General features: G+C 61.4%; 1 protein-coding gene across 3 annotated transcripts in view; it reads right to left on the reverse strand.

The window, feature by feature from the left end:
* Nucleotides 1-21885, reverse strand: part of CRAMP1 (cramped chromatin regulator homolog 1) — a 57229-nt gene that overhangs the window by 4516 nt on the left and 30828 nt on the right. For all 3 annotated transcript variants that reach the window (XM_023246402.2, XM_045047868.1, XM_023246403.2), the window contains 14 exons: nucleotides 17250-17335; nucleotides 16699-16822; nucleotides 15348-15429; nucleotides 13781-14923; nucleotides 10819-10996; nucleotides 8811-8992; nucleotides 8641-8715; nucleotides 6324-6405; nucleotides 5409-5513; nucleotides 5046-5224; nucleotides 4529-4597; nucleotides 3734-3965; nucleotides 2923-3087; nucleotides 1829-1974 (listed from right to left, as the gene is read on the reverse strand). In XM_023246402.2, coding sequence (XP_023102170.2) covers nucleotides 1829-1974; nucleotides 2923-3087; nucleotides 3734-3965; nucleotides 4529-4597; nucleotides 5046-5224; nucleotides 5409-5513; nucleotides 6324-6405; nucleotides 8641-8715; nucleotides 8811-8992; nucleotides 10819-10996; nucleotides 13781-14923; nucleotides 15348-15429; nucleotides 16699-16822; nucleotides 17250-17335 — 2848 coding nt within the window. The remainder of the gene's footprint in view (nucleotides 1-1828; nucleotides 1975-2922; nucleotides 3088-3733; nucleotides 3966-4528; nucleotides 4598-5045; nucleotides 5225-5408; nucleotides 5514-6323; nucleotides 6406-8640; nucleotides 8716-8810; nucleotides 8993-10818; nucleotides 10997-13780; nucleotides 14924-15347; nucleotides 15430-16698; nucleotides 16823-17249; nucleotides 17336-21885) is intronic.

The raw sequence follows: 21885 nt of genomic DNA on the forward strand, positions 1-21885 counted from the left end.
TCAGGGCCCAGAGCAGTGCCTGGCATGGAGTAGGCCCCGGGTAAGTATTTGTCAATGAATTGCATGACACAGTGAACGAATGAGAAGGCTTTGGAAAATTCTGAGTACAGCTATGGTAGGAACCCGAATTTTAAATTTTTTGAGAGGCGCCCGGCCAACTCAGTTGGAAAACTATGTGACTCCTGATCTTGGGGTCATGAGTTTAAGCCCCACAATGCGATGAAGACATTACTTAAATAAGTAAACTTTAAACTTTTTATGAGAGATATCATAGAAACTAAACTTCGTTTTCAAAAAGTAAAGCAAATAGTGTCTCTCTTCTCCATGTACGTCCCCCATCAGCTTCATCATTGTCAATCTGGGCCAGCCTGGCTCCACATTTCCCACCTACAACTCACAGCCATCACCTCTGTTCACATCTTATCAGAAGGGCCTGGAGAGGGCCTAGGATGAACCCACGCTGATCCTGGGAAGAACCGGGGGTCAGTCTAGCACGTGCCTGGGATGAACCTGGGGTGGGCCTGGGGTGGGCCCAAGAGTCTACACTTCTGACAGCCCCAGATACTGCCGAGCTGCTCTGGGGACCACCTATGAACCGCGAGGTCCTGGCGTGCCGTCTACGGGTACGTGTGCTGCACTTGTCTGCACGGATGCTGAGCGCTCGTAAGCGTCCGCGCACACACGGGAAGGGGACAGATGGGCTGCGCACGTGACCGCAGAGCCATGGGGTTTAAGAAACGTGCAGGGAGGGTGGGTACGGCGTTCTTCTGTCTGTTTCTCTGTCTGGGCAGAAGATCTGTTCACATCCCGGGTCGGCTTGAAACTCTGCAAAGCCTCCCTGCGAGGCCCCCACATCTCCAGGCACAGGTGAGGACTCACAGAAGCTGAGGATCCCTGGGAGACAGCCGTGAGCGCCCTTCCCTCCAGAACCTGACTATAAAATCCCCAGGAGATACCGCTGACACCTGGACGTCCCACAGGAAAAGTATGTAAGAAGTGTTGCTTGAGAACCTAACAACTGACTCGACCCTTCGGGGTGGGGGGACCTAGATGTGGCGTTCTCTCCCTCTTAGGCACATCCTCTGCCTCAGTTTGAGTGCCAGGGCTGCATGCCCTACACTAGCTCAGTGCACCTGTGTCCACTCCGTCGACGGGCACCTGTCCTCGCTGGCCTCACCTGCTTGCTGACACCATTTGCTCCTTGTGGGGCGGGTACCCGGGGAGCCTCGTGAGCAGACAATGAAACGGGCCTCTCAGACCGAGTCCCAGCTCCACGTCGAGGGTCTGCCATCACCTGACGCGGGCAGGAGCCCGGGGAAGCAGAGCCCACTCTCCAGCTTCGCTGGCCAGCAGCCTCCTGCCACGATGCAGGGGAATGCTGCCCGTGCTGTCTCTGCCTGTCGGGGGCAGCGTCGATGACGGGCCTCTACTGCTGCCTGCACTGTCCCTGTCTATCGGGGAGGGGCAGCAACGATGACAGGTTCCCTACCACTGCCGCCCACTCGGCTAAAACCAGAAGCAAGGAGGCGAGGAGCGGCACTCCCGCCTCGGGTCACGCAGCTGCTGTAGGACAGAACGAGATCCAAACCCTGGCCGGGCTGCCCCCAGAGGCCCAGCGGTTGGCCCGACGCCAGGGCGTCCCAGGCTCCCAGCCTCCAGGGCCGAGCTGTCACTTAGGGTATGTCACGTGCCGCGGCGTGGGAATGGACGCCGCCTCCCTAGTCGGGAGAACTCGCAGCTCTCAGGCACCACACAGGCCGGCTGGAGGGGAAGGCCAGCTCCGGGAGGCGGGCTGGTGGTGGAAGTTGGGCGAAGGCTGCGCACTCACCTCAGCGACGTCAGCCAGGGACCTGGACACGAAGGAGTCTCTCGAGTTGCCATCCAGCAAGCTGGGGCCCAGCAGAGAGGTGCCGCTGGGGGGCCCCGTGGGGGTCGGCAGCATCTTCCGGCTCTTCTCCGGGGAGATGAAGCTCGCTGCCGAGAGAAGGAGAACGCATGCTGAGGCTGGCTAGCCCGGACCCGTCCAAGGGGAGGATCCTGCGGGCCGCACGGGGTCGGCATCAGCCCCATGCTCATGTGGGTGCAGCCGTTACGCGGTGCGTGGCCCTTCTCACACGGGGAGGCTGGCAGAGCTCTCCGTGCAGCGTCTGGTCATCACCCTCTCCTCCGTGTAAGGTAGTCTCCAACTCTTCATGATTTATATTTGACCTTGCAAACACCCGCACTGTCCTTTGCGATTTCATCATCGACGCTGCCTACCCGTACCGCCATCAATGGAGCCCCCACCGTTCGGGGCCACCAGGCCTGGTGCCCACACGTGCGCCGACCTGGCTCATCGTGTGTACAACAGCCCCTTTCAGGGGCCGCCAGTCCCCTGACGACGCGCACGCCCGGCTGCCCTCAACACCAGGTGCGCTGACCCCAACGTGCCACAGGAGCTCCTCCTGTGTAGGCCACAGAGGCTGGTGTGGCTGTCCTTAGTAGCTCCTCCCACCATACGAACACCTGGCTCCTGGGGAGGGGAACCCATCCCACGATGCTCTCATCTTCAGAACACGCTGAGGATGGGGGAGGAAACTGAAAACCCCCTGAGCCGCATCCGGCCCTGCCGACAACAAGGGCAGAAGGCCCGCGCGGGCAGGAGCCAAGATAGGGGGCGGCCCGGAGAAAGGCACAGGAGACTGAGGGGCGAGGCACCCATCTCAGCTGGGCTGAAGGTCACACGTGTCCACGTTCGCCATAGCACGGTGATGTGCATTTCCCCTGCGTAAGTGCCGCGGGATGCACCCCGAAACAGGATAGGAGTTCTAGGACTTCTGCCGCAGTGCGGAGACGTTAGACTCCAGTCCCCGCCTGATGTGCCACGGGCAGCCTGCTGGCGCCCTGCTGGCCTGTGATGACAACCCAGGCGCCTACACTCACCAAACAAGCTGCTGAGCGACGAGTCTGTGGGATCGCTGGGGCACCACTGGGGGTCGTGGGTGGGGGAGGCGATCCAGTCCGGCTGGGGGCTGCTGGATGGGGACGGGAGGCTCTTGGAACTGTCACTGCCATTCAGCTTCGCTGGAGAAAGAGGGACTCCCTCACCTGTCAACAGACACCCCGGATCAGAGATGGCGGGGGGGGGGGGGGAGAGCACCCCACCTCCCCAACCTGCCATCAACAAACAGCAGCACGGCACAGTCGGGCACCACTGAGCGCCTAGACCTGGGGCCACACGGGGCCCCGTGGAGGATGAACAATATTGGCCTGCAGGGGAGACGCGTGGTGGCAACCCCAGTAGCTGTGGTTATGACTGACGGGGCCAGACCCCACGTTGAGGGCCACCCCAACCTGTCACTGGTGCCGACACCAGCCCTCTGAGGCACACGCTTCCCAACTTCACCAGGAAAACGCACGACGGTGCGAGCTGAGTTGTGTGTGAATCCACAGCCGGAAGCAGACCAGCTGTCTGGGGAGCCAGGGAGGCCAGGGCCCCAAAGGCCCCAGGCCAACACCCTCCAGGGGCCCGCACAACCAGGATTCACAGCTAGCCAGAAAGAGGCCCTCTCTCAGCCTTGGGCTGCAGAGGCCTTGCGGGCCCTCCACTGGGGCCGCCCCCACAGGCAGCAGACCCTCCACACCCCAGAGGGGACTCAGGACGGGGCATGCCTAGCAAGTGTGCAGACACCTGGCAGGAGGTCAGGTCCCCGGGGACCTAGAAAGGAGGGCACACGGGCGCCCCGACCCTCACCATACTGGCCGGAGCTGATGGCGATCTCGATGATGGAGTCGCTGATGTGCGTGGCGGGCTCGCCCTGCGAGAGCACGTCCTCAGGCGGGCCGGGCAGGGAGATGTCCAGCAGTGCGGAGACGTTGGGCGGGGACAGGCGGCTGCTGGAGCCCTCCGGCGCGGGCACGGGTGTGGGGAGCCCGTTGTGGAGGGGAGCCTTGGCCAGCTCAGATAAGGAGAGAACAGGTGAGCCCTGGGCGGAGACACAGCGGGTCAGTCAGGAGCACGGAATGCAAAATCAGCCTCAGCTTCACGAGCAGTGACACGTGACAGGCGGACTGCCGCAAACGAGGACCCGAGTGGTCGCTTCTTCCTCCCCAGCGAGGAACACGCACAGGGGATTCACTTCTCCTGAAACCAGTCCAGGGTGGGCAGCGCGGGAGGGCCTGGTGGAGGCGGCCGGCAGGATAGCTGGTAAACCGGGCAGAGGGGTAGTGCCGGGGGGGGGGGGGGGGGGGCGCTACCCGCTGCCACCCTCCTCCGCCTTGGCCCAGGACACTTAGTCTTTCCAGGGGTGCATCTGAAACAGGCCGCCTTGCGGAGGGGAAGGAGGAAGGACCTGAGGCAGAGGACACACGTTCACCTGTCTGGGTAAGGCAGGTGGACGGACAAAGCCACCAGGCGGCAACGGCTGTGTGCCCTTGCCACAACCTCCGGAGAAGCAAGGCGAGGGTCACAGGAAGACCCCGAGGGTGGGGGCCTGGCCTAGGGGTCCCGGGGCAGGCACTGTGCTCAGCAACTGACAGCACATCCTACCTGGAAACTGTCCGTCACTGGCTCCTGCTCAGACCTCGAGGGAACGCTGACGAACGGGCCGCTGGCGCCCTATAACACCACCAGGACAGCCCGTGACCCTCCGCCCACACCTGGGGTCGTCTGCCAGTTCAGAAGGCAAGCCAAGTCCCAGCAAAGCCCGAGCGCACGGGCGGTGGGTAGAGTTGGAGGCCAGGCGGGAGACAGGGCGAGCGACCTCTGCAGACAGACAGAGCTCCACGCCTGTCTTAGCTCTGGATCCTGCCGCATCACAGCAAGCCTGTCCCCACTGCCTTTCTTGGTGGCTCTCCCCTCGGGACCACACGATGCTCACCCACGCCATGGCCTCCCTGGTTCAGGCACTCTCCTCCGGCCTACTGGGGCCCATCCACTCCTCAGGCAGAACTGGGAGCCCAGCATGACCTCAGCCCCGTGGCCTCGGTGCCCACATATCTGGAAAGTGACCGACCTATCCCAGAAGCTGGTGGGGATGCGAAGAAGCCTTTCTAAACACACTCACCCCCACGGCAGGGATGGGGTCTCCGTTCTGGTGGGTGCCGGTGGAGTCCTGACCCGGGACGGTAGCGGTCACCTCGTCTGAAGAGAGCGGGGAGATGCCAGACAAGCCCTCAGTGTCCAAGACAGGCAGGGGGCTCCCGGGGATGATGCCGGCACTTTTAGCTGCCAAGTCGATAGCACCTAGCAGCAGAAAGGACATTTCGAACCTCGGCTCCAGGGACACCCTGACACGTGCCCCGGGGGCTCCCTCACACCTCATTTCCAAGAAGGCCAAAGGTCCCGAAGGGTAACCACACACAAGGACTGCAGGAGAAGAGAAAAGAAACCTCACTTGGAGGCTGTCGTGCTGACGACAGAAACTTACTGGCCAGATGGCCCGGGGCCTGGGGTGGAAGGGCCTTGGGCACAATCGGCCGAGACAGGGCCGCTTTGGTCAGGGAGGACTGGATGGGCCGGAACGAGCCTCTGCCTGTGAGGACAAGAACAGAGACAGACGCGTCGGCCTGCACCCTCTGACCGCACAAAGGGGGCCGCACACGGTTTCCTTTGAAGCCGCAGACAGAAGCTGAACCACTTCGGGAAGCACTGAGCCTCCCAAACCCTGGCTGACGTCTGACAGGGGTCAGACGAGGTCAGACGGGGAGAAAGCCCCGGCTCCCGGGACTCAGCGCCGCCACGCTCCCCAGGCCGCTGGAAGGGTGCAGTCGTACTGCCGCCGGCGCGGGCCCAAAGGGGGACGTGCGCCCGCACAGCCTGACACTGCCTCGGCAGGTGGGCGCCCCCGCTGGACGGGGCAGCTGAGAGTGGGCACGAGGAGCCATCGACGCTCTGGCGCGTGCGCCCGACAGGTGCGGATCGAGGCTGGCTTAGAGGGTGCGTCGCAGAGTGCAAGCTCCGCTCGCCATCCCTACTGTGTAACAAAGTGTCCCTCAAGAGCCAGGGTTCCTGCTGCGCTTCCAGACCCGCGGCAGCGTGCCATGCACACGCCGAGGTCACGCCTGCCGGGGGCGGACGACAGGTGCTCCCCGGACACTAGCGAGCACAGCCTCCAAGCCAGGGCCCCCGAGCCCACCTGTGAAGGAAGCTGCCCGCACCCCACCTGCCAGGGGTCCAGGCCCGCCACTCCACGGCCCCGGCCCACACGGGGGCACACCCGGTGTTTGTGGACGGGACGCACAGAGGAATGCTGGGGAGGTCATGCCGAGAGCCAACGGCACAAACGTCTAGCGTGCCCAAAGACGAGGCCGGGTGTAGCGGAGGAGTGAAGCAGGGCACTTACCAGTTATGGAAGAATTGGACAGGATGGAAAAGGAACAGACGTTGTGGGACTGGTTTTCAGATGGCCGAGGAAGCAGTGTTCTCTGTGGAGGAAGAGGACCCTGTCATCAGGTGATGGAGAGGCCCTGGCACCAAGAATCACTCAGGGGATGAGTGACGGGCTGGAGGGGACATTCCAGGCAAGAGGGGCCCGAGTGGGGCTCCGGCACTAGAGCTGATGATACGAGGGCCCCCAGGGCACCCTGAGGACAGCTGTGTCCATGGACCCCAAGTCCTTGAATACTGGAGCCTCTCCGGGGAGAGCCCTGGGGAGCAATGCCAGGCTAACCCAGAACGCCCCCCCCAGTCCTGCACAACTGCTCACGAGCGCTGGACGGGGACGGTTACGAGATACACCCTAGATCTGGGACTCCTCACGTTTGTGGTGAAGAAAATAAAGTGGCTCCTTGCGACGCAGACGGGCAAAGGGCCTTCGCCACTCTGCCCACCCGTCCCTGCTCCGGGCCTAGGTCTCCTGGGTGTGAATAATTAAGTGCCAACCGGGCCACCGCCTAGTAGGGAATTATGGGAATTGCCGAAACCGTTAGTCACTGAAGTAAAACGCGAATGCGGTCTATCTGACACCACAAAGCGTCACGAGACGCTGCTGGCTCTGGGTGCACAGGTGTGGTCTCCCTATCCCGCAGAGGCTCCCCGAGGCGTCATCAGAGAGAGGCTGCTACCAGGGCCGCTAACGACACAGAGGGCCGACAGGTCTGCTCAGCTACCAGGAAGCAGCCGGGCAGCCCGCTTCCACGGCAAGGAGCCGTGCAGGTTGTGTGTTGGCCTCGCTTCAGACGCGCGCCGTCGGAGAGGGGGACAGGAAATGCCGGGGCCGCAGCAGCCCTGCCGCCCTGCCCTGGGCGTGTGACAGCAGCCTGGATGGCAGGGGAACGAAAGACCAGGGCCGTGTGCCAATGACACTTTCTATAAAACCGTAAATGCAAAAAGAGCACATACTACACGCGGTTCCGTTTACGTGAAACGCTCAGAGGAAGCAAATCCACAGAGACAGAAAGTGGGCTGGTGGTGGTCGTGGCTGCCAACGTCTGGGGGGGAGGGGCAATTCAGGTAACATGAAGATGTTCCGGGATCAGACGGCGGTGGCAGGTGCACAGCCCTGGGAACGTACTAACGCCACTGAACAGTACACGTCAGACCTTTATGCCGCGCGAATCGTGAACCGATAGAGTCGACACAAAACTAAAGGCCGCCACGGAAGGCCACGCAAGTCTGTAGTCCTGGATGGACTCCCACGAGCCAGCCAGCATCCTCCCGCTTCCCCGGGCAGGACTCGCGAACTTCACCCGACACGCAGCTTCCACGCGTGGCGCACACGGGACCTAGAATACAACCGTCTCCCACATCCACAGGGGACGTGTTCCAAGACCCCCCCCGGAGGCCTCCAAGTGCACGTGGCATCAAACCCCGCGTGGGCTTTTTCTGTGTGGACACACGACGCGGTAACACCATGACGATATACTGGAACGGGAACGTGTGAGCGTGGTCTCGAAGGATCTCAGCGCCGCACGGACTCCTGTCCCTCAGCTCGTCGCCCACGTGAGCGGCACAGGCACGTGATGCAGCGAGCCTACTGCTGCCCTTGTGACGAGCTGTCAGGACAACGTCTGCTCCCCGCTGACCTCGGGTACCATCCGCGGCTAAGGGGGGACCGCTCTACACCATTCTGCGTCAGCCCTGTCGTGTCAGCTCATTTCTAAGGAAGTTCATCTCGAGACAGGAAGACGACAGCACTAACTAACAGAGACCTAACGTGTTTATTCTCACGTAACACGTTGGTCAACGTCTAAGCTTATGGTCTTTTCAGAATCCGAGCGTCACCCCTTTTATCTTTTTACCTGTAAGTACAAATGCCCCTGCAGTCACAGGCCTGTCGCTCCCGGGCTGTGCCCTCGGGGCCGCACGTGGCTCCTATGGGGTCTCCGGCACTCACTGTTAGGAGCTCAGGAGAGCCATTCCGCCCACCTTGCCAACTGCTTCCGCTGACTACATACACCTAAACAGAGGCTCCGACACTCCTCGAACGTATCCCCGCCCGGGACACTCTTGGGACTCAAATCCCCACAACTGCCTGGTTGTTTTGCAAGGGCTTTCCAAGCTATGCAAAGATTATCATTATTTCGGGGCACAGTCAGAGCCCACGTTACTACTCCGTCCCAGGCATAAGAAGGAAGGAGGGGCGGAGGCCTCGGTCTCAGAGGAGGAGCCGCAGGAAGGCCGAGGGGTGGGAGCACCCAGACTCCCAAGGGCACCCTCACCTGGACCACCAATGGCTTCCGCAGGTGCCGGTTCCGCAACTTTCTGGGCTTCGGCAGGAAGAAATCCGACTGCATCTGTGAGGAGACAGCGCGGGCCTGAGAGCGAGCCCCCAGAGCCCCCGGGACGCAGGCCCCCCCCCCTCCGCCAGCAGGGTGCCGCCCCCACTTACGCTGATGGAGTTCAGGTGCTGACGGAAAGTCAGTTCTGTCTCCTTACTGGGAGAGTAGAGCTTCCCGTGTCGGCTGTTGGGCGGCAAAGTAGTGGGGACAGCGAAAAGGCCACCGTCTGAGTCACTGCTGCCTGTGCTGGAGGGGCCAGCCACCAACAGGGGTCTCGGCGGGTTTCTCAGACCTAGAGACCAAAGGAGAGCCAAAACAACCACTCACTCAGCAGCACCCCCAGCGCAAACAGAGCGGTCTCAGGAAGAAAACTGGGAAGGAATTCGGGACTATTCCGATTTCAGTCCCCAAACCTGCTTCCTATCTTCTCCCTGGAACTCTAGCTCCCACTGTGAGTAAAACCTTGGCCCTCGCCGATAAAGGCACTCTGCCGCTTTCATCGACAGCAGGAAGTGCAGACAGGCCTTCAAACACATTACAGAGCTGGAAGAACCTTCCAGGCCATCTTGCGTAGACCAGAGGTCGGCAAGCTTTCTCTATAGAGTCAGAGAGTAACTGCTAGCTTGCTGGGCCATACAGTTCTGCAGCTGTGGCGTAGGCGGCCGGCCCCCAGCAGCCTGTGCGCCTGCGCGAGGCCACGCGCCACGGTCTACCGGTCCCGGCTCTCAATCTCTGTTACACCAGAAACAGCCCGGAGATAAAGGGGCAGAAAATATTTACTTAGGAACCACGACTTTGGGACTCTGCTGTTTCCTGCATGCACCCTCACTTCGTGGTGGACATGGGTCCCCTCTCCTTAGCTCATTTACAAATCTGTGGAATTCAGCTCCTACTCGTGCAGTCCAGAGACAGGCCCTCTAGGCACTAGTTGGACTCTGGCACCACAAAAGTATTGGTCTAGAAGGATCCCCAATTCAGAAAGAGATGGGTGTCAGGGTGCCTGGGTGGCTCAGTCAGTTAGGCATCCGACTTCGGCTCAGGTCATGATCTCAGGGTTCCTGGGTTCGAGCCCCACATCGTGCTCTGTGCTGGCAGCTTGGAGCCTGGAGCCTGCTTCGGAGTCTGTCTCCCTCTCGCTGACCACCCACCCCCCTTCCCCCGCTTCATGCTCTCTGTCTCAAAAATAAACATTAAAAAAAAAAAAGAAAGAGATGGGTGTCCAAGAACGCACAGAATTATGTAATTTCAAGAACAGAACGGAAGGCAGGAAAAGACCACACCATCCACCAGCCAGCCCCACCATCGACACTTGAGCCTCCATCTGCAAGGACACCAGACCCAGTCTCGGTCACCCCAGAGGACACCACACGGTGCTCTCGTTCAACAGGCAGGCTATTCCCAACACACAGAAAACAGGAAGCTAGTGACGTGCTCAGAACGTCTCAGAAAACAACCCCGGAGAACCACTAACACACAGGACGCTAAGTCTGTTCGGTCAGATTAAGAACAAGGCGTGGGGCTGGTGGTCATCACGCAGAGACCCCGGCTGGTGAGGGACGTTCAAGACGTCCAGGACGGCCGAGGTCCTGCAGCCAGAGCACCCACCTACAGGGACTGTTATGACACCCTTCACACCTGGAGAGGACGCACAGCATGTGCCCGTCCTCAACGCCTGTTGCCCCGTGTACCAGGTAACCCAAGTCATGACCCCGAACTTAAGCTGCTCCCCAGGTACAGCTGGGACAGAGGGACAGCGCAGACAAGCAGGCCAGCGTTAACTGCTCGGGAATCCCTTAACGCGAGGGCTGACTTGTAACGTGAAGGGAAACACTCCCTTCTCCGACTCGCAGCCGCCGATTCAGCATGTTAGAGAGGCTTCCGCTGACCTCACGAGGATCCCCCGAAGCGACCCAACTGTCACGGGCCACCCCTTGTTTCCCACCGGGAGCGCCCCAGGACCTCAAAGCCTTATGTGCCAGGCGCGTGCTCACCTCCCCGTGAGGGGTGGGGATTTCTGCTCGAACACCCAGGCCAGCGGGGCCGGGCGTCAGGCATCCCCGTGCCCTCAGCTGACACGGCCCACGCGGCCAGGAAGGCACCGGGACGGACGGGTCTCACCTGAGGAGCAGGACGCAGAGCTCGGAGAGAAGGCCTTGCTGTTGCGCAGGGCGGACTGGCTACGCGGGCAGCGCGGGCTCCGGGAGCTGACGGTCACCACCTTCCCTGGCGGGGTCGCGGACTGCTCCTCCTGGGCGGGCCTCGCAGAAGCCGTGGAGCTGACGTTCCCTTCTGGAGCCTGGGACAGAAAGGGCCACCACAGGAGCCCAACTCAGCCCGTGAACAATGGTTCTGGGACGAATGCCCCCGAACGGAAGGCAGGAGAATGCCCTCGAGCTTAGGGGACACCAACGGGCTCAGAGACCACACTTCTACAACGGCAAAGGGCAGCGTCCCCAAATCACTTGGCAGAAGGCCACTTTTAAAAGCCCCCGGTCGGGCAGGCCCTCAGGGGCACAACCATTCTCTGCTCCTGGTTTCGCTGCCCGTAGGTGACACGGACAGGCCACCCCCTCGTGCGGTGACAGGAGGCAGAGATGTGTGAAGGTAGCGGGTCTCCCACCAGCCTACGAAGTGCTCGCGCTGCTGGAGGGAGCCGCTGGATGGCCGGTGACATCAACCACGTTTCAAAGGCCCGGCCTGTCCTGATCCTGAGCCAGAGAGTCTCTACAATTAACCGCGCTCACAGTCCAAAAGCCCTCTGCGGAGTCGGAATGCCAACCTCGGGGCTCTGCAGGTCCCAGCGCGGGCTGCTGACCCGCAGGGGCCCCGGGGGGGAGACACGCCCTCAGGCCCACCTCAGGCCTCACTCTGGTGACCTCCTCCCGGACCACCCCCAGGGCCCACCGGGCCGAGCTTTCTGTGAATTAGGGAGCCTCGTCCCCTGCTGTCAGCACAACCTGGTCTGCTCTGCTTGCTCAGTAACCCTGCGTCTTCCTGTGCCCCCACAGCCCCTGCCCACCTTTCCCGTTCTGTGGGACCCTCCCTCTCCGTCTCCTCCCACGTGGTTTATCCAGCGTCCCCCTCCAACCAGCCAACAGCGCGCCCAGCAGCCTCCCATAGAGGTCCCGGCTGTCTGGGGCCTGGGCGTCCGCTGCACTTGCTCGCAGGCTCAGCAGGCCCGCCTTTCACTCAAGGTCTCCGCGCTCAGCTTAGGCCTCTGCCCGCTGGTTCTCACACCTGAGCCGTATCAGAATTGCCTGGGTCCGGAGGTCCAGACGGGGTCTCTGGGCCACAAGAGCCTGCATCTCCCACAAGTCCCCAGGAGACGTGGAGGCTGCTGGGCCCCACCCTGGGGCCATGGGTCTGAGCACCCTGCTTTGAGTTCTCTGCAGTGTTTCCAAGCTGCTCCTCCCTCCTCTCCCAGGCAAGGCCAAGGCCAGGACCCGCGTCCCCTGCCGCCCCAAGCTTCTCAGGAGCTGGCCTCGCTTGGCCTCCTTCCCCAGGGTGCCGGACGTGCTTCTGTCTCACCAGGATCCTCCCCTGAGGGCTCCAAAACCCTACCTTGAGATTGCTTCCTAAATTCTTCATCTCTGTTCAGTTACCCAAACACGGCCCCTGTCTGCGCGCAGGTCGCCAGCCTCCACACCACTAAATCTAAAGGCTGCTGCTCACCCTCGGGCCGCACACATGCGGCCTCTGCAGCATCCGGCCGGTTCCCACCCACCCGAGAGCGCCACCTCCCCCACGGCACCACTCGCACCCTCCACGTACTAACGGAGCACCTCTCAGAGGCAAAAGCCGTGCAGGGACGCAGCCAGGAAGGGGATGGGGAGCCTGAGGGAGAAGAATGGGAGAGGGGGGAGGAGGCTCACCGAGGGCCATCCGCCCAGGAGAAGCGGGTGTGCTGTGTAGACGGCACCGAAGGGTCCACAGGGACCCCACAATCCCGTTCTGTCCCCCAAGCTCCACTCCCTCCTGGCCACCATGTTCTGCCCGGAACTCACGAACCCTCACGCTACCGCTGAGCCCACACAGCAACTTAGGAACCCCCTGCCGCAGACTCTGTTTCTTGTGCCCCGGAAAGTCCACCAGACTTTCTCATCAGTGGCACCTTCCCACCCCGTCTCTGCTGACTGGACGCCCCGGGAGGGGGTCACAGCCACTCCCTTGGCTTAGGGGCCACCCCACCACGGAGCCTCCTGAGGAGCCCTGGAGCCCTCACCCCGTGGGGCGGAACCAGCACCCGTCCATCCTCACCCCCTCGCTCCTCTGAGCCTGTGCCACCGTCCTCCAGGACGGCCACACTAAAGCACAAACCGCCCTGTCATTGTCTCCGCTGAAACTTGCAACGTTCCTGACGTTAGCCGAAGCCCGACCCCCACTGGGCTCCTGAAAGTGGCCGCTGCATCGCCATCCCCTCCGCCAGCACGTGAGGGCTCAGTGTGATTACTGATGCCTAGCAAGGCACAGCTTACTGGTCACTGTCGTCTTTGGAGCCTCGTGTGAGCCACGAAGGACAGTGCCCGGGCCTGGCAGCAAACAGGAGCCCTGCTCTGTGAAGCATGGCCTCTGTGGTCACCCCAGTCCCTCCTGCTGCCCTTCCAGCTGAGAGCCCTGGGGTACATGGTCACCCTGGGCCCTCCTCCCCTCTTGCTGAGAGCCCCGGGGCACATGGTCACCTGGGACCCTCCTCCCCTCCCGCTGAAAGCCCCGGGGCACATGGTCCCCCCTTCTCCCCTCCCTCTGAGAGCCCTGGGGCACATGGTCCCCCCCTTCTTCCCTCCCTCTGAGAGCCCTGGGGCGCATGGTCCCCCCAGTCCCCCCTCCGAGAGCCCTGGGGCACATGGTCACCCTGGGCCCTGCCTCCCCTCCCGCTGAGAGCCCTGGGGCACATGGTCCCCCCCTTCTTCCCTCCCTCTGAGAGCCCTGGGGCGCATGGTCCCCCCAGTCCCCCCTCCGAGAGCCCTGGGGCACATGGTCACCCTGGGCCCTGCCTCCCCTCCCACTGAGAGCCCTGGGGGTGCAAGGTCACCCCATCCCCCCTCCTCCCCTCCCGCCAAGAGCCCCGGGGCACACTCACCAGCCTGGGGTTGACCTCGGTGGAGATGAGCTTCAGGAGGCAGCTGAGCAGGCGCTGCTTGTGGAAGGTGGGGGGCGGGGAGCCGCCGCGGGGGCCCTGCGCCTGCCCGCCGGGGGCCTGGCCCTCGGGGCCCAGCACAGCCAGCCAGTCGTACTCCAGCTGCAGCTTGTTCGGCTTGCCCATCATGAGGTAGACTTCGGCCAGCGTAAGGCTTTCGGAGGTCTGCAGGTTCCAGCCCTCCTCACGGAGCTGCTGGGCGAGCCGGCTGGCAGGGACGTCCTTCGGAGGCTTGGCGGCAGGCTGTCCCTGAGGCAGGGGTTCCAGGGGGCTCCCCTTGTCGTGGGGCTCCTCCGCGGGTGCGTCTGCCAAGTCTTTAGTGCAAACATCTGGCTGGAGCCCAGGACTGGACTGAAGCTCCGGACCCGGTGGGGCCCGGACGGGGGATGGGGCCCCGGCCCGGGCAAGGTCAGCCGCCTCCGCGCTGCCAGGACCACGAGTCTCTGGGGAGGGGCACCCCGGGGGCCGCGAGTCCGCGCATCGGCACTGCTCGGGGATGATGAGGTCCTGACAGGACTTCATGTAGCGGGGGAAGGGGTCAAGGAGGGAGAGCTCCTCCTCCAGCTCTGGGAGCTGGCCGCAGGTGCACGGCACGTCCCCGGGCTCTCGGGCGGGGCCATCTGCAGGAGCAGCCGTGGGGGTCTTCTCGAGCCGCGCCCCCGCATCCTGGAGCCTGTCAGGAGTGTCTAGACAACCGAGGCTTGGGGCGGCCCCCTCCCCGGGGGCACTTTCAGGGGAACTCTCTCCGGAGCTCTGCGAGGCGTCGGTGGACGGAGGGGGACGTCCGGGGCCCTTGCCCTCGGCGCCACCCCGTGGACACTTCACCTGGCCCCTGGCCGTGCCCTGGCCGCTCTGGATGCCCAGGATCTGCGCTGGAGGCAATGTGTGGGTGTCCCTGGCGCTCTGCCTGCACCGGCCGCCCTCCTGCCAGTGCACTGTGCAGAAGGCTTTGGAGTGCACCACGCGGGCCACGCCCGGGAGCGGTGTCAGCGTGCAGCTCTCTCCGGGGAACAGGTGCAGGGCCACCTTCTCCTGCGCGGGCGCCGCGAGCGAGTGCTGCAGCTGCCGGTCCTCCAGCGTCTTCCGCTGCCACAGAGGTCAAGGAGCAGCCGCAGCAGTGGGCCCCACCGGGCAGTGCCGGGCCTTGAGCAGACCACCGGCCAGGCACCTCCTCCCTCACCGATGTCACACCCAACGAGCCCCTCCCGGCTGGGGGCAGCCCGGGACACAGGAAGTCTGGGGCTGTCCTCGGCCGTGCCACTCAGCCTGCCAGCGGGGATGCCGTGCACGCCCCTTACCCTGAGCCACGTGGACCAGATGCAGCCACCGGCAGTGTGGACAACAGGAAGGAGCTCACACCTGAGCCCCAGGACAAGGGGCTACAGGTTTAGTTCTGGTTCTATGCAACCCCGTGGGCCCGCTGTACTCTCAGGCCAGAGAAGTGAGACCCCACCCTCAGGCGCAGAGGCCGCGGAGTTTGGGCGAGTTTGTTTTAGTAGGAAAAGGATACGATCCGCACTTCGTGGAGCGCCCACTTCTGTTTTAAGAATTCGATGAGGCTGGAGACCTTCCGGTGGAGCTCCACGATCATCCTGCCGAGAAATCACAGGCAGGACAAGGCGACCATTACACAGGGAGGGGACCTTCTGAAGGGCAGCGCGAGGCCATGAGGCGAGGCCATGGGATCGAGGAAGGGGTATCAGAGGGGCCGAACCCACAGTACCCCAGCAGGCCACACACTCCTTTTCTTAAAAATGAACCCTTTAAATTGAAATAACTAGAAACTCACACGAAACCGTAAGAAGACAAGAGCAATCCCTTGTGCCCACTGCACACAGTACGAGATCTCCCTCAGGACACAGGCCGTGATATGACCCACCGTCCTATTCTGTTAGCACCTTTTGGGTCCAGAAAGCGTGGCCTGACCAGACTTAATCGATACCAAAAAAACTTAAAACAAGGAAACAATGAGGTCCTGACACAAACAAACCTCAAAAAAGTCCTGCTCCCATGGAGCGCCTGGGTGGCTCAGTCAGTTGAGCATCCGACTTCGGCTCGGGTCATGATCTCGTGGTTCTTGAGTTCAAGTCCCGTGTCGGGCCCTGTGCTGACAGCTCAGAGCCTGGAGCCTGCTTGGGATTCTGTGTCTCCCTCTCTGCCTGCCCATTCCCCCCTGTCCCCCAACCCCGTGTCTCTCTCTCTCTCTCTCTCTAAAAAAAAAAAAAAAAAAAAAAAAAAAAAGTCCCGCTCCCTGAAAGAAGCCAGACCTAAGACCACATGGGCACCATTGTCTTTAGTGAACTGTCCCCGGCAGGCAAATCTAGAGACAGACAGCAGATGGGTAACGGCTGGAGGCTGGCGGGGGGGGGGGGGGGGGGGGGGGGGGACGCAATTTAGTGAAACGTTTCCTTTCAGGGAACCGAAATGTTCTGGAGCCAGACGGAAGAGATACTCATACAACGCTGTGCGAAGGTCCTCAAGGCCCCCGAGTCAGATGCCTTGAAGTGACCAACGGTTAATTGTACGTTATAGAATTTGACTCAACCAAAACAGAGGAGGTATAAACGGAAGACGGTGCACACCCGACACGGGGCCCCGTACACGAATCAGACCTACACGTCCAGGAAGATGACGAGAGAGGAGCGGAAAGGGCTTTTGAGGGTAAACACAAGGGAAAGATTCCGGAGCCATCAACCTGGGAACCATATCCTGCACCCTGTGCTCGGCCCACGAGCACCTGCCCAGGTGGGACCCCAGGTCTGAGGGCCACAGTGAGCGCACGCAGGGTCAGAGAGCGCGAAGGCCCGTTCAGAGCACTGGGGAGCCCCACTGCTCCCCACAGATGCCAAAAGCCACGTTACCTGAGCCTCGGGTTCTGAGCCAGGCTCTGCACGCGGGCCCAGGCGTGGTTGTTCCTCGGCTGCAGCTCCACAGGGACTTTCAGGGGCAGGCGCACCGGCTTCTGGTCCTCGTCGTCACTCAAGCCTATGACAAGAAGGGGCCGTGAGAGCCGGGCACACGGACGCTAGTGCAAAATGTGAAAAGGTGCTCCGGGCAGACAGCCTCAAGAGGTCTCGAGAGCGAGACTGGCAGGGGAGCCTGCGAGGCTCCACGTTCTGAAGGAGAACTGCGACGTGGCCGCTTGTGCATCTGGGAGCCCGAGCCACGGACCAGGCTGTGACGGGCCAGGAGAGTGTCACCTGCGATGCCGGCTGCCACTTGGTCTGAACGAGCCGGGGCCTCTGAGGGCACCCTGATCTCCTATGCGGATGCGCTGCCGTGACCAGGGGTTTCAACTGCAGGTGCCGCCAACCGGCAGGACCACGTTCAGTAGACTCTGAACCAGCACGAGACTCCGAACCGTCCATCGAGAGCCCGCGCGAGCCCCTGCCCCAAGTCCATGTTCACGTACCGTCCGGGTCACACAGCTTCTTCAGAGCTCGGCACATGGGCGCTTTGATCCGCAGGTTTCTCCCTTTGTAGCGCACGGTGGTGGCCCTGGGAACAGAGTTTCAAGGAGACAGTGAAGCCTCCAACTGACCGGCCCCCCCCCCACCTGGCAAACACACAAGGGCCAGCGTGCCCGGAACACACAGAGCCTGGGCAGGTGAGGGTCCCCAGGAAGCTGCTAGGGTCACAGCTGTGCACGGCGAGACCTCATCATGACCCGGGCGGTCCCACTATTTTCCTGCCCGAGCCTCACACTGTAGAGGACATCTGCGTGCCCTCTGGCCTGGCGACCGGTGTGGCACCAGCTGCTGTCCATCCCCTGGAAAACCCACCTCGCAGAAACCCTCATCAGACATCAAACGCATGCCCTTCTCTCCTCCCCTTCCGCCTCAGGTCCTGCGAGAGAAAGTCTGAGCCCCCTCGCGATGAAACCGCTGTAAACCACGGCAGTGGTGCCCGGGGAGTACAGGACACTCTCAGCCGGCAGGCACAGTGCCACTTGTTCGTGCTCTCCAGAACTGACCTGTGGGCACATCCACACTGTCACAGCTGTGGGTGACGCTCCGTCTGGATGCTGCTATGGCCAAAATGTATATAGTACACAAACTAAAGTAGTTCCACTTAACCGACAAATAGGAAAACCACAACGGTATCTCCTTTCAAAAAGCACACTTAGAATGCTCCAGAGATAATAACGGCCGGCTGCTCTGCAAAGTGGCAGTGAAGTCACGCATGGGCAGGACAAGTCCGAAAGACGCTGCAGCGCCACTGCCCTGGGCCCTGCTGCTCTCTCGCTCTGCCTCTGGAAAGTCACAAAGGATGCACGTTGGCTGGAGCTGCCATACAAAACACGGACCTCCGGAACGAACTACCCGATGCCAGTGAGCAAAAGTGGTTTTCATTTTGGAAAAATGGTCAAGGTCTGTATACCGTTTACGACTGTGCGTTAACCAGTTCTTCGAATGCTGGCCAGCTGGGACCCCCTCCCGGAGAGCTGCTCTGTCCTTGCCATTTCTGAGAAAACCTCGGTGAAAAAGTTACAGAACGCACGCGGCGTGCTTCCAAGGATGTGAAAAAAGCGACGGATTTCTATCTGTACGCACCGACCTCAGAAGGACACGCGTGGAATCTGCGCACAGTTATTTTGGGGAGGGAGGGGGTGGGGGGCTGGGGTCCGCTTCTGTTTTACACCGAGGGTGTGCACCACTGACGTTTTTACAAGGTCGTACTGCCACACCACTCACGTAGCTTTACACAGTATCGCCCTGAAATGGGGGCTCCGAAGGCCAAGGGCACCCTGCAGTGGGGCGCGGCTGGGGGGCGCACACATCGCACACGCCACAGCGCGTCCCAGCCTCTGCCTCTGAGGAAACAAGGCCGCACGCCCCTCCTCCTTGGCAAGGAAGCCGCTCAAATTTCCAACACGGGTCCCCTAAAGGGCAGACTTCACCACTGCCCCCCGTTGAGCGTTTCTAGGGCCAAGCGGGAGGCGCGACGTGGGGCAGGGCTGACGGCTGGAGACAGCCCGCTAGAACAGGAAGTTCAAGGATTCCAGCAGCGACACGCCCGTGGCCTCCGCCTCTGTACCCGGCGCCCCCAGCGTACCGCTGGGCCCCCTGTGCCGGGAATCCGATGCGGGATGTCACGAGCGGCACTGAGGACGGGCAGGCTGCCCAGAGACCAGGGGACACCAGGAGGCCTCCTCCCCTGTGTCAGGTGGCACGATTCAGACGGCGTCTACGCGGAACGCGCCCCTCGCTCCACTGAGACCAAACACGTGCAGTATAATCATCTCAGTCCGGGAAATGGAGGTGGCCACGTGCGGCCGGGGGCGTGCCACAGATGACCTCAGTCCCGGCCCGTCCCCAGCGACAGCTCTGGGGCTGGCGGGCCTCTCTGCCCGTCACTTCTCATTCCGTCTGTGCCAAACCAACAACACAGAGCGGGAGGGGCCGTGCCAGGGGGCACCTGCGCTTGCGATAATCACATTTTCCGTTAAACTGCTCTTTTGAGACTTCCTTTTTTTTTTTTTTTTTAACGTGAAATTGAGCAGCCTTTGGTAGGACCAGAACATTCTGAGATTACAATCCCTTCCCTATTCTCTCAGATGGAAGTTCTATGAGTGGCCTGAGGCCAGAGCCTGCGGGGGCAAAGCCGTACTTGAGCTCGGCTCTGGGAGGCCAGGCAGCAGCACCCCAGGGCTCGGCGTCTGCACGAGACTCACAGGTTGCCCTCCGACAGGTTCACACAGAGGGCTCCATGCAAACCGCCCCCCTGTCGTCGCTTTGACACAACAGGCAACAAGCTAATTCCTCTACACGTACATGCACAGGAGCCTGGCTTTCCCGTCTGCAAAATCACGTGACGAACCCAGAAAGCGCGTGCTAAGTCTGTGCTGCCCGCCTGCAACCATCCTAGGGAGAGGGGACCTCAGAGCTCTCCTCAGCCCGTCTGCTCCCGAGTCTCACAGGTCTGTAATGAAAGGACACCCACAGTTCACCGAACAAAGCCTGCATGAGAAGCAAGGATGGGAAGGCACTTAAATAAATGCCCCACGAGCTCCGGCCTTAAATAAAGCTGCAGTTCTCCACGGGCACCGTACTGATCCCCCCCACCTGCTTCACCTTTACGGGCCATTTGCTCTGTTTGTGGGAACCAGGGTCTGCTGCTGGAAGAATGGACACATCAGGCAGGGGGACACAAGGGAAACCTAGAGACAGACCCACACAGCAAGGACCCTGGCTTCACACAAGGGCGCAAAAGAGCCAAGGGAGGAAGGACAGTGCTTGCAACAGATGGAGCTGGAGTAAGCGGTCACACGGCCCACAAAAACCCACCCCGGCATAAAGGGCACGTCACGTATCACGGACCAAAATTTCCCACCATAAGACTTGCATACAAAGACACGCAGCAGCGCGTGACCTTCGGGCACACGAAGTCCTTGGACGAGACCCAGAGGTCACGGCCTGCACAGAGAGATGGCGGACGGCACCCTGGCGGGACCGGGCACCTCGCCCTGCCGTGGGCACCACGAAAGCGGGACAAGCCGCGGACCAGGGGAAAACGTTGCCCGCCGCCTATCCGACACGAGGCTCGTGTCTGCGAGGAGGGTAACAGAGGCAAGAAAAATGCAGTTTCAGGTAAGCCTCTTGACGGCCCGCAGCCCCCTAACACCTGGAGCACGCCTGTGACCTTCCGCGAGGAACTCATGGCAGCCTTCCTGCCTTAACGTTTCTGTTCGATTAAGGACTAAAAATTACCTTAGCCTAACAGGAGCTAGCCCCTCCAGGTCCTGAAAGTGTGCTTCCAAATTCCTTAGAGACTCACCCTGTCCCTAACCCCCACTAACTTAAAAGCATATACTCAGCCACTCCTCACAACCCCAGTGCGGCTTTTTCTGCCCACGGGTCCTGGCCCCCTGCTTTAATAAAATCACCTTTTTGCACCAAAGATGTCTCGAGAATTCTTTCCTAGCTGTTTGCTCACGAACCCCATCAGATGACACCTGGAGAACTTTCTAAACTCAGTAATAAGGAAACGGACATGAGATTTGAGCAGGCCCATCACCAGAGACAGACAGAAGGACAGGCACAAGACATTCAACGCGGTCCGTCGCCAGGGAAACGCGCACCAACACCACCGGGAGATGCTGCTGCCCGTCCCCAAGGACGGCTCAGGACAGCTACCACGCCAAGCATGCAGGGCGTGGGCAGCGCCCGGGACGGTCCCTGGAGAGTGGCACGCCATCTCCCCACGGAGCGGCACACGCTCACCTGTGGACTTGCCCAGGCCACACAGAACACACACCCGCAGGCGAAGGTTTAGAGCAGTTCCTTCTGTGTAACAGTTCACGTTCCTCACCAGGGGACAGACCAGGGGACGGCGCAGCGGGGACACTGCTCTGCAGGAAAAGGCATGAACAGGGACCGATCTCAAGAGAGTACCGCTGAGTGGAAGATGCCAACCTCCGAAGGCCACACGTGGCATCACCCCATTTGGATGGCATTCCGGGAAAGGCAGGACCACGGGGGCCAGAGAGCAGCTGAGGGGCTGCCGGGGCTGGGTGTGGGAGGCGGCCACGAGGGGGTGTGGGGGTGATGGAGCCGCCCGTATCTGGATCGGGGTGGTACCCAACTCCGCACACTTCTTGGAACTCAGAAGAGCAAGTGAAAGGAGCCAGTCTGAAAAGGACGTCTGCTGTACGACACCAACTCGGCGACATTCTGGAAAAGGCAGCTGTGCAGACAGTAAAGGTGGGAGATCACCAGGGGCAGGGAGGAGGGAAACGACCGGGGAGCACGTGGGACTCCCGGGGCAGTGACACTACTCTGCAGGATCCCGGAATGGCGAAGCAGGACACTGCACGCTTCACTGTTGTTTACGGGCCATCGTGAGACACGGGCACACATACTGAAGACGTCAGCTCAAAACCCACTTACTGACAGCGACACGCGGCACGCGGCACGCGGCACGGACCACAGACGAGTCCACAGTCCAGCAGGGGAAAAAGACACATTAAAACACAACAGGACAAGTAACACACGCCCCCACGCGCGTGCACACTCTGGATGCACTCTTGCACTGGTAAATCCAGGTGA

This window comes from Felis catus, chromosome E3 (genome assembly GCF_018350175.1).
Source record: "Felis catus isolate Fca126 chromosome E3, F.catus_Fca126_mat1.0, whole genome shotgun sequence".
Taxonomy (NCBI): Eukaryota; Metazoa; Chordata; class Mammalia; order Carnivora; family Felidae; genus Felis; species Felis catus.